This window comes from Herpailurus yagouaroundi, unplaced genomic scaffold, assembly GCF_014898765.1.
Source record: "Herpailurus yagouaroundi ecotype Mexico unplaced genomic scaffold, PumYag 205, whole genome shotgun sequence".
Taxonomy (NCBI): Eukaryota; Metazoa; Chordata; class Mammalia; order Carnivora; family Felidae; genus Herpailurus; species Herpailurus yagouaroundi.
Genome location: NW_024412436.1, coordinates 4,809,702 through 4,821,079, shown reverse-complemented (window position 1 = coordinate 4,821,079; position 11,378 = coordinate 4,809,702). Strand labels below are relative to the sequence as shown.

Genomic DNA, 11,378 nt, shown 5'->3' with positions numbered 1-11,378 from the left:
CAAGGATGCACAAAACAGCACTGCAGAAGTGGATTTAGCACCGGTCTCTCCGGTATCGCTTCCACCATATCAAGGGCCTAGACCAGGAGAGCCTCGACCTGTCCGAAGGATGAAATGTTTGACAGGAGTCTGTCTTAGTCAACAGCAGTTACGTGTCCGCTTCTAAATCATGTAACGCTTGGTGCAGGACCTCCTGAATTACAAGGATTTCTGCTTTGTGGCCTCAACAGAAGAATTATAGGGGCCTCTCCTTTGCACAACGATTCGCCAAAATGCAAGGTAATCGCACTGCTTTGCGAGGTCCGGAAAGGCCTTGTAGAACTCGCTTTCTCCACCTCCGGCATTCCCTTAAGTACTCCCGGAGGTACCAGCAAGTATCGGATGACGATCCAATGAGTCCAGGGACGGGGGCGGTGCGTCCCTGACCACACCCACTGCCGCCGAAGCCCCGCCCCTCAGCGTTTTCTCCCCTATTCTGTTTTCCGGTGCATCGTGACGTAAGACGTGGGTCACGCAACATTGGCGACTGGTCCCGGAAGCAAAAATCGAAAGGGCGGGGTTGGCGGAAAGGAGGGCCTGCGTCCGGGTCGGCCGGCAGGGGGCGGGGCGGGAAGGGGCCGGGCATGGACGGCTCGGAAGCCGAGGGGGCTGGGCTGGACGGAGGCGGAGGAACCGGTGTCGGCCGCCGCCGCTGCCGCCGCTGCTCCAGCCTGTTCCGCGAGGCCCGCGCCGGCGCCGCCTCGGCCATGATGATCCACGGCTTCCAGAGCAGCCACCAGGACTTCTCCTTCGGGCCCTGGAAGCTGACGGCGGCCAAAACCCACATCATGAAGTCAGCGGATGTGGAGAAGTGAGGCTCCGGGACTCGGGACGCGACGCGGCGCGGGGCGCGGGCCGGGGAGCTGGGCCTGGGCGGGAGGCAGGGCGAGCTGCACGCAGCCCCAACCCTCCCCGGGGCGGAGGCTCCGTCCCTGAGGACGGGACCTTCGAATGACATCGGGAGAGAATCCTGTCGCCACCTCCCGCCCTGCGGTGGGGGGTTCGCCAGGCGCTGCCTTCGTGCAACTGTCACTCCGCCCGGGTTTGAGCGGCGCTTGACTGTTGCGGTGGACTTCGCCCTCGCCGCAGGTCCCTACCTGCCCCAGCCTGCCACACCTTTAGACCGTTGCTTCCTGAGTGGCTGGGACCGGTTTTCTTGGGGGTCGATAGCGGGGATGATACATGTGCTTGGGTTTTGAGCGCGTCAGGTGCTGTGCCAGGCGCTTGAGATACGGCAGATGAAAGAGCCTCTTGCAGGAATTCACCGTCTCAGGAGAGAGACGGAGAGGCCATTGTAATGCCGGGTGAATAACGGATAGAGACGTGTACGCGAGGTTATTTGAGATCGTTGAGAGGGGACAAGGCGTCCGGGAAATTCGGATGCCCGAGTGGATCTTGATAAAAATCAGAGGCACGGGGTGGGGGTGGTCGCGTGTGTGAAGCCGGGAGGCCAGGCATGGGGCGAGCCGTGAGGCGTTTGTGATGCCTGAACAGGATCTGGACAGAGTTTGGGGCTGTCAGGGGACACGTGTAAAGCCGGGAGGCCGGGGAGAGTGCGGGCCTCCATTTGTTCGAAGAACCGTTTCTGCCTGGTTGGAGCGAGAGGTACCAGAGCGGGAGTAGTGGGAAATGGGAGGGCCCCAGGGGAGTGGAGCTACTGAGGGAATTCGTATGCCAGGCTAAGGAGTTGGTATTGTATGGGGGCTCCCACCGGTGTCCTTTTGTACGAAGGAGTGACATGGGCAGATGTGCACTCGGAAAGATTTCTCGGGGGTTGGGGGGAGGGTGTGTGATGCGGAGGACGGATCGGAAGGCCACAGGACTGGGTAAGGAGACCAGTTAGAAAGGGCAGAGAAGAGGAGAGGTTTCAGGAGATTAAGTGCCCGGATGGCCACTTGGCAGGAGGAGGGAGGAGAGAGGAGAAATCTATGCCGATGAGAAGATTTCTGCCTTGGGAAGAAGAATGGGAAGGCTCGCCATTGACCACGGTGGGCACAGGAGGAGGAACAGATGGGGGCAGTTGTTGGCTAGAGGATGAGTTTAGATTGGTTGAAGTGTGAGTCGCGTGGGGGTCCTAGAGTGGTGGGCATTTGTCTTGGAACTCCAAAAAATGACTGTCGGTGGGTTTAGATTTGGGAATCATCAGCTTATTGTTGACACCTGGAGCCTTGGGCGTGAACTAGGATCATGTAGAAGTCATCCTGAAGAAAAGGAAAGGTTATGGGATGGTATCCTAGGGAACTAGGGTATTTTAAGATTCAGGCAGAGGAAGTCACCAGGGAAAAGGGTCATGAAAGGATGGTTTAGCAATGTAAATTAGTGACTAATTATTTTATGTACATAACCGGAGTATTTTGTAAGACCCCTAGATTTTTTCATGTATATTGGGGAAAATTCAGAATCACATCTTATTTCATGTGTGCATTATTCCATTAAGTAGTTAAAATTTATTTAATTGCTTTTTTATGGGATTTTTGTTCTAATACATTCAGTCTTCATTTTATTTAATCTTTGAAGTATTTAAAGTTTTGTTTTTTTTTTTTTTTTTAAATCTTGGTTTAGGGGCCCCTCGGTGGCCTGGTCAGACTTGGGCTCAGTTCATGATCTCATGGTTTGTGAGTTCGAGCCTCACATGCACCCGGCTCTCTGCTGTCAGTTTGGATCCTCTGTCCCCTCTTTTCTCTGCCCCTCCCCCATGCACTCTCCCCTGTCTCTCTCTCTCTCTCTCTCTCTCTCTCTCCCTCTCTCTCTCAACAATGAATAAACATTAAACAAAAATTTTTTAAATTTTGCTTTATTGTAGTAGAAATACTTAACATGAGATCTATGTTTGTAATAAATTTTTCCCCCCTTGGGAGTTTGCACTTTTTTTTCTTGGAAGTGTGTGTGTGTGTGTGTATATATCTGTCTATATTTATATCTTTATCCATTTATCCTTCGATGGACACCAGTTGCTTTCATATCTTGGCTATTGTAAATAATGCTGCAGTGAACATAGGGGTACATATATCTTTGCAAATTGGTGTTTTTGTTTTGTTCAAATAAATACCCACAAGTGCAATCGCTGGATCGTATGGTAGTTCTATTTTTAATTTTTGGAGGAACCTCCATAGTCTTTTCCATAGACTGCAAAATGGCTGCACCATTTTGTATTCCCATCAACAGTATATGAGGGTTCCCTTTTCTCCACATCCTTGTTAACACTTGTTATTTCTTGTCTCTTTAATTTTAGCCATTCTGATAGGCGGATATCTCAATAGGGTTTTGATTTGCATTTTCCTGATGATTAGTAATGTTGAGCATCTTTTCATGTGTCCGTATGTCTTTTTTGGAGAAATGTCTGTTCAGCTGCTCTGCCCATTTTTATTTTTATTTTTTAGCTGCTCTGCCCATTTTTAATTAGATTGTTTGGGTGGTTTTTTTTTTTTTATTGAGTTGTGTGAGTTCTTTACATATTTTGGATATTCATCCCTTATTGGTTATTTCATTTGCAAATATCTTTTCCCATTGGGTAAATTGCCTTTTCATTTTGTTGATGGTTTCTTTCGCTCTGTAAAAGCTTTTTAGTTTTATGGAGTCCCATTTATTTATTGTTTTTGTTGCCCTTGCTTGAGGAGACCGATCCAAAAAATATTGCTAAGACTGATGTCAAGGAGTTTATTGCCCAATATTTCCTTCTAGGAGTTTTATAGTTTCTGGGCTTACAATGAAACTGTCTTTAATCTATTTTGAATTTTGATTTTATTTTTGTGTATGGTGTAAGAAAGTGGTTCGGTTTCATTCCTTTTCTTTGTTTATATTTTAGAGAGAGAGCGTGTGTGTGCATGAGTTAGGGAGAGGGAGAGAGACTGAGAATCTCAAGCAAGCAAGCGCTATGCTCAGTGCATGGAGCCCGCCACGGGGCTGGACTTCATGACGCTGGGATCATGACCTAAGCCAAAATCAAGAGTCGGATTTTCAGTCAACGGAGCCACCCAGGCAACGCTCAGTTTCATTCTTTTGCATGTAATTTTCCAGTGTTCCCTACACCACTTATTGAAGAGACTATTTTTTTCCTCTTCGCATAGTCTTGCCTCCTTTGTCAGAGATGAATTGACCATATAAGTGTGGGCTTATTTCTGGCCTCTCTAGTCTGTTCCATTGATCAGTGTGTCTGTTTTTGAGCCAGCACTGTACTGTTTTGATTACTGTGGCTTTGTTGAAATCAGGGAGCATCATACCTCTATCTTTGTTCTTCTTTCTCAAGATTGCTTTGGCTGTTCAGGGTCTTTTGTAGTTCCCCTCTTTACACGTTTTTAAGTTTACAGTGCTTTGTTATTAACTACAGGTACAGCAGATTTCTAGAGCTTATTCCTCTGCTTGACTGAAAATTTGTGTCTGTTGATTAGTAACTTCTTTCCCCACCCCCCCCCACCTTTAGTAACCGCCGTTCCACTTTAAAAAAAAATTTTTTTTTAACGTTTATTCATTTTTTGATAGAGACAGAACGAGAGTGGGGGAGGGGCAGAGAGCGAGGGAGACACAGAATCCGAAGCAGGCTTCAGGCTCCGAGCTGTCGGCACAGAGCCCGACGTGGGGCTCGAACTCACGGACCGTGAGATCATGACCTGAGCTGAAGTCGGACGCTTAACCGACTGAGCCACTCAGGCGCCCCCACGGTTCCATTTTGTGATTCTGTAAATGTGACTATTTTAGATACATCATTTAAGTAGAATCCTGCAGCGTTTGTCTTTCTGGGACTGGTTTATAAGGCCCTGAAGGCTCATCCACGTTGTTGCATATCGCAGAATTTCCTTCTTTTTTTAAAGGTTGCATTGTGTTCCGTTGTGTGGATAAACCATGTTTTCTTTATCTGTACATCTGTGAGTGGACGTTAGGTGGTTTCCACATGTTGGCAATTGTGAATAGTGCTGCTATGAACATAGGTGTGTTAATCTCTCCAGTGCTTGATATTTTCTATTGCCTTTTTTTTTTTTAAGCAGGCTTCACACCCAGCACAAAGCCCAACGTGGGGGCTTGAACTCACGGCCCGGAGATCAAGACCTGAGCTGAGATCAAGAGTCAGACACTTCGGGCGCCTGGGTGGCTCAGTCAGTTGAGCGTCAGACTTCAGCTCAGGTCATAATCTCATGGTTCGAACGCCACCTCGGGCTCTTTGTGCTGACAGCTCGCTCAGAGCCTGGAACCTGCTTCAGATTCTGTGTCTCCTCTCTCTGCCTCTACCCCACGCGTGCTCTGTCTCTCAAAAATAAATAAATGCTTAAAAAAAAAAAAGTCGGACATTTAACCGATTGAACCACTCAGGCATCCCAGTATTTTCTATTTCCTGATAATGAATACATTTTACTTAAATTTATGATGAACAATTAACATTAGATATCTTAAAGATGTGCAGCTTAAAATGTTAAATCACTGATAGGTGCACACATACATACACACACAGATGTAATAAATATGTGTCCACTTTCTTATTACTATTGTGTCATAAACATTTTTCTACATTATTATATTTTCTTGTTAAATAAACATTTTTAACGATTCTATAATGTTTCATTCATCCTATGGATAGACCGAAGTTTACATTATGGTTTATTTCCTTATATTTGGACATTCCAGGTATTTCTCATTTACTATTATAAATAAGATGATTTTGAATGTCAATGTGTATAGCTCTTTTCTGCATTGGAGATTATTTTTTTATTACAGATTTCCCATTGCTGCCCTTTGGAGTCAGAATATAAATTTGATGAAATTCCTGGTGCTTTCTCCCTAATTGGTGCCCCAGGGGATAGACGGTAGATTTGCACAATCCTTCCAGAAATCCATGTAAGCAAGTGCTGGTTTCCCTCATCAGCCTTGGTGCTTTTGCCTTCTTCATTACCACCTTTTAAAACTTGTGACAAGGCAGGGCACCTGGGTGGCTCAGTTGGTTAAGCGTCATGATCTCACTGCTTGTGAGTTCGAGCCCCGCGTTGGGCTCTGTGTTGAGTTGTCTCAGCTTGGACCCTGGAGCCTGCTTCGGATTCTGTCTCCATCTCTCTGCCCCTCCCCTGCTCACACTTTGTCTCTCTCTCTCTCTCTCTCTCTCTCTCTCTCTCTCTCTCTCTGTAATATAAAATAAAACATTAAAAAAAAATAAAACGTGACAAGTTGAAAATTATACCGGAAAAGTTGTTTTCCTACAAGAGACAGCATCTTTAATTGCTATATTTTCTTCATAACTTTAATTAATATAATTGTGTAAGAACAAAAAGTCTACCAGAAACATGAAGCTTATGGAAACATGAGACTGTGGTATGTTAGGTCATCTCCTAGGCAGTCATAGGAGGATTGGAACCCATATTTATTCTTGAAAGTGGTGGGCCTTTGATGACCCAGGAATGAAATAGATGTTTCTAGTAGGAATCAGTATTTTTTTCCACTGTTTAATTTGTTCATGTAGTTTTCTTGGCTTGTTTGTTTTTAGTATGTATGCAAGACTTGATTGGTATGTCTGATTGGAAATAAATCTAAAGTGATTAGAAAGAGGGTAATTGTGGTCTTAGGATATGTGTGATCTTTTACTGGATTTATGTAAGAATATATTCTTTAATATAGTGTTATTTTACCTTACCTAACAATAATAGCTGTGTAACTGTTCAAAAATGCAGAAGTCTCGGGGCACCTGGGTGGTTCAGTCGGTTAAGTGGCCCACTTCGGCCCAGGTCCTGATCTCAGGGTTCATGAGTTTGAGCCCCGTGTCGGGCACTCTGCTGTCAGCATGGAGCCCTCTGCTTTGGATCCTCTGTCTCCCCCTCTCTCTGCCCCTCCCCTGCTCATACTCACTCTCTCAAAAATAAGTAAACATTTAAAAAAAAAATCCAGAAGTCTTAAAGAAAAGAAAATCGAAAAGAAAACCTGATCTGCTAAAGTGGCTGTCGTAGAACACTTGCACTAAAGTCCCGTGCCTTCTTTGGGGTCCCTTAGAACTTTACTCAGGGCACATTTAAATTTTTGCCTCTGTTGCACACTTTATAATTATACACATATTGGAAATATTACCTGACTTTTGGTTTTGCATAGGTTAGCCGATGAATTACATATGCCATCTCTGCCTGAAATGATGTTTGGAGACAATGTTTTAAGAATCCAGCACGGCTCTGGCTTTGGGATTGAGTTCAACGCTACGGATGCCTTAAGATGTGTAAACAACTATCAAGGAATGCTTAAAGTAGCCTGTGCCGAAGAGTGGCAGGAAAGCAGGTAAGAATCTCAACATTTATGGGTTAAGTGAAAAAGAAGAGTGGGGCGCCTGGGTGGCTCAGTCGGTTAGGCATCTGACTTCGGCTCAGGTCATGATCTCGCGGTTCGTGAGTTCGAGCCCCACGTCGGGCTCTGAGCTGACAGCCCAGAGCCTGGAGCCTGCTTTGGATTCAGTGTGTCCCCCTCTCTCTGCCCGTCTCCTGCTTGCACTCTCTCTCTTTCTCTCTCTCAAAAATAAATAAACATTAAAAAAAAAAAAAAGAAAAAGAAGAGTTGAAGGAAATCTTCTGTCATGATATGTGTATTTTATGAGAGTGAAGGGCAGGTATTATTATTAACTTAATAGTTGGATCATTCTAGAAGTCATTTTTCCCATCCATAAAACGGAGATTAGTTACCCTACCTTTTAAATACTTGTTGGGTTAAATTGAATTACGGTTGAGTTGAGCCATGCAAGGTTTACATTTTTGAGCTTTCAGTGTTCCTTGGTGAAGGCACAATAGGCTGTGTACTTCACTGTTCCTGTTTTTGAAGAAAAATGTTTACTGATGATTTGAACTGTAAATGTGAGGAGCATTAAAATAAAGAAAAATGTGTTTTCTTTGATAATCAAATCGGCAGTTATTTACTTTGTGCCTGTCGTATACTAGGTACCTTGCAAGATACCAAGAAGTATAATAACGCCTTTTTTTTTTTAATTTTTTTTAATGTTTATTTATTTTTGAGACAGAGAGAGACAGAGCATGAACGGGGGAGGGGCAGAGAGCGAGGGAGACACAGAATCAGAAGCAGGCTCCAGGCTCTGAGCCATCAGCCCAGAGCCCGACACGGGGCTTGAACTCACGGACTCACGGACCGCGAGATCTTGACCTGAGCTGAAGTCGGATGCTTAACCGACTGAGCCACCCAGGTGCCCCAATAACGCCTTTAAACTGTGTCCTCAAGGAATATACTAACTAATTGGAGGGACCACATCAGCATATGACAAGTTTAATAACTGTAAATATGCAGACAAACCAAGAAGGATCTTGTATTAGTGAATTATGACAAGTATATGTATGTATTGATTAGGATGTTTGCATTATTTGTAGAGTGTAACTTGGTGTGATATATGAATACAGACAGTCTATATTCTGCATCACTGAATCTGATCCTTCTCATTTTAATATTTGAGGACGGAGGGCGAACACTCCAAGGAAGTTATTAAACCATACGATTGGACCTACACAACGGATTATAAGGGAACGTTACTTGGAGAATCACTTAAGTTAAAGGTAAATCTTTATTTTTTGCTTTTATGATAAAGTCATTAACTGTCTTGGACAGTCTCAGCATTAGAACTTTCTAGTAATGGATTATTTTTGCTACTACTTTCATCCCACTTTCTTTCTAGTGAGGGGAAGCTTCAGAACCTAATGTGAAGGGGTTTTGCTAATTGATTATAAGCCGAAAATAAGAAGGCCACAGTGAAACCATTTTTATTCTCAAAAGTAACCATGGCAAATTGCCTTAATGTTATCGTTATCACTGTCAAGAAGCATTCAAAGGGCACCTGGGCGGCTCAATCGATTAAGCGTCTGACTTCCGCTCAGGTCATGATCTTACAGCTCCTGGGTTCGAGCCCCGTGTCGGGCCCTGTGCCGACAGCTCAGAGCCTGGAGCCTGCTTTGGATTCTGTGTCTCCCTCTCTCTCTGCCCCTCCCTTGCTCACGCTCTGTCTCAGTCTCTCAACAATAAACATGAAAAAAAAAAAAGAAGCATTCAAATGTGTATCTGTTCTTGGTGTGGTTAATTGGGTGATTGAGACAGAACCTGCTAGTTAATAGCTTACGGTTTTCCAGATGAACAGGTAGGTGGGCAGATAGGACCTTTGTTCAGACCGCTTATGTTTTTGTCCTTCCTGCACTATGTGTGAACCTGGTATGATTCCAGGCCAGTTACTGAATCTGAGTCTCAATTTATTAGTAATTTGGGTAAACAGACATATTTACCTCACATCACAGTTTTGATAGGAGATAATCTGTGGGAAAGCTCTAGGTGAATTCGAAAGCCCCGTATTAATAATGCGAAGTTGCATCTGTGTGAGTCCTACTTAGGAAGAGATTCGCTTCGCGGTGAATGACGCTGGGAAAGTGGATTTGGTTGGTGTTGTATCGGGAGCTTAGCTACATTTCGAAATCAGACCGTATGACTGAAAGAAAATCTGGCTTAGGTTGCATGTCTCTGATGATCAGAGATAACATTATGGAGAACAAAATTATTTTACCTTTACCGTAAATGAAATATTTATTGGAGACCCTATATCATGTGTTGGTGCTTAGGCAGAAATGTTAAGGAGATGAGTTGTGTATGGGCTTCTGGTCTCTACAGAGATTTTTAGTCTTGGGAAGACAGAACTTAAAGCAGGAATTCAGTTCTCAGTTTTTGCCGCTCTTATAATCAAAGCTTTACCTATTTTTCTGTGCTGCTTCTGAGACAAATACACACATTTTTTGAGAGAACATGTATTCATTCACTCACTGACTCGCTCTTGAGCTCTTCTCTGTGCCAGGCACCAATCCTAGGAGCCATGGATACAGCAGAGAACAGACAAAAATCCCTCCTTTACAGTCTATGGGGAGCAAGGTTATGTCAGCCCCTTACTACTTCTCACAGATGAACGTTCTCCTTTCTGTCTCACTCCGGATTGAAAAACTTTGTAAAGAACACAGTCCATTTGATATTTCATTGCCGGGAGTGAAGAAATGGGAACTTTTTTTAACCCTGTGCAGGAATGATGACTCCTAAAAAGCCTCCTCTAGGTTATGAAGTAGCATTAGCTGTGACCGAGGAACTAGAACCACGGGAGTAGAAACGGGAAGGAGAGTAGTGGGAAGTAGAAACGGGCAAAGGAGAGTAGTGGGAGGTGAAAAGCGTGTGTTCAGTCCTCTTCCTGACAACTTCCGCCTGTAATGCAATTTGTTCTGAGGCGTTGTTGACAAATAGCGGTGTGATCACCTACTCACTGGAGTTCAGGCTTTGGCAGGCCTGGGTTCAGATCCCAGCACCATCACTCGACTTGGAAAAGCAATTTAATCTTGCTGAATACTGTTTCTCGCTTTGGTAGACTGGATAATAGCAGTTGTGGGAAGTAAATAAGATTATATATGTAAAGTGTTTAGCACAGTGTCTGTTATACAGCAAGATCTCAATAAATGGTAGCTGCTGTTATTAATAATATATCTCAAGTGCCAGGGGAACTAAAGTAATATTATTGAAATACCAAGACTAGAAGTAGATATATAGATATAGTATCTAAATATTTATTCTTGCTTTATGGTCTAAACAGAGTTGTGAGTACATTCCTTTGCTTTCTTAAAAAAATTGAGTATCTTTTTTTTTTTAATTTAATTTTTTTAATGTTTATTTTTGAGAGAGAGAGAGACAGAGCATGAGCATGAGCAAGGGAGGGACAGAGAGAGAGGGAGACACAGAATCCGAAGCAGGCTCCAGACTCTGAGCTGTCAGCACAGAGCCCGACGCAGGGCTCACACTCACGAACCATGAGATCCTGACCTGAGCCGAAGTCGGATGCTTAACCGACTGAGCCACCCAGGAGCCCCTTCAGTACCTGTTTCCTAGGCAAAAGTGTTAAAACTTTGTTGCTTAATCTTCAAAATAACCTTGTAGGATAGGCCTTCTTATCCTCGTTTCGTGGATGAAGAAATAGGTTCAAGATCTTAAAGTATGTATCTCTTGATAACATAATACCAATGCTGTAGCTTATTGGTAAGCATGTTGTATGTGGAAGATCACTCCACAGGCACATCTTTTGCATTTCACTTTCTTAATACCTAAGGGTTTTTTTGATCTATGATATTACTTGGGATTTTAAATTATTTAATGCTTACACCCTTTCTGAAATCAAAAGCCCTGGTGTATATAGGAAATATATGCCTGTGTAGGAGAATATATCTTATATGAACAGTAAGAATGTCAGAATGAGGCATTAGAATGAAGCCTTTCCTTTTGCACTTAAATTCTTGCCTTTTAATTGCTGGGAGCTGCTGGTGTGTGTGTGTGTGTGTGTGTGTGTGTGTGTGTGTGTGTGTGTGTGT

At 43.9% G+C, this 11,378-nt stretch overlaps 1 protein-coding gene across 2 annotated transcripts in view; it reads left to right on the top strand.

Annotated features, from left to right (window-relative positions):
- Positions 1–642: 642 nt before the first annotated feature.
- The window catches only part of TIPRL (TOR signaling pathway regulator), a 31,988-nt gene continuing 21,252 nt past the window's right edge, over positions 643–11,378 (top strand). Inside the window, exons 1-3 of one of the 2 annotated variants that reach the window (XM_040451745.1) lie at positions 643–850; positions 7,102–7,281; positions 8,456–8,555. In XM_040451745.1, coding sequence (XP_040307679.1) covers positions 747–850; positions 7,102–7,281; positions 8,456–8,555 — 384 coding nt within the window. In that variant the 5' untranslated portion in view covers positions 643–746. The remainder of the gene's footprint in view (positions 851–7,101; positions 7,282–8,455; positions 8,556–11,378) is intronic. The other variant, XM_040451746.1, reaches the window with a different exon arrangement.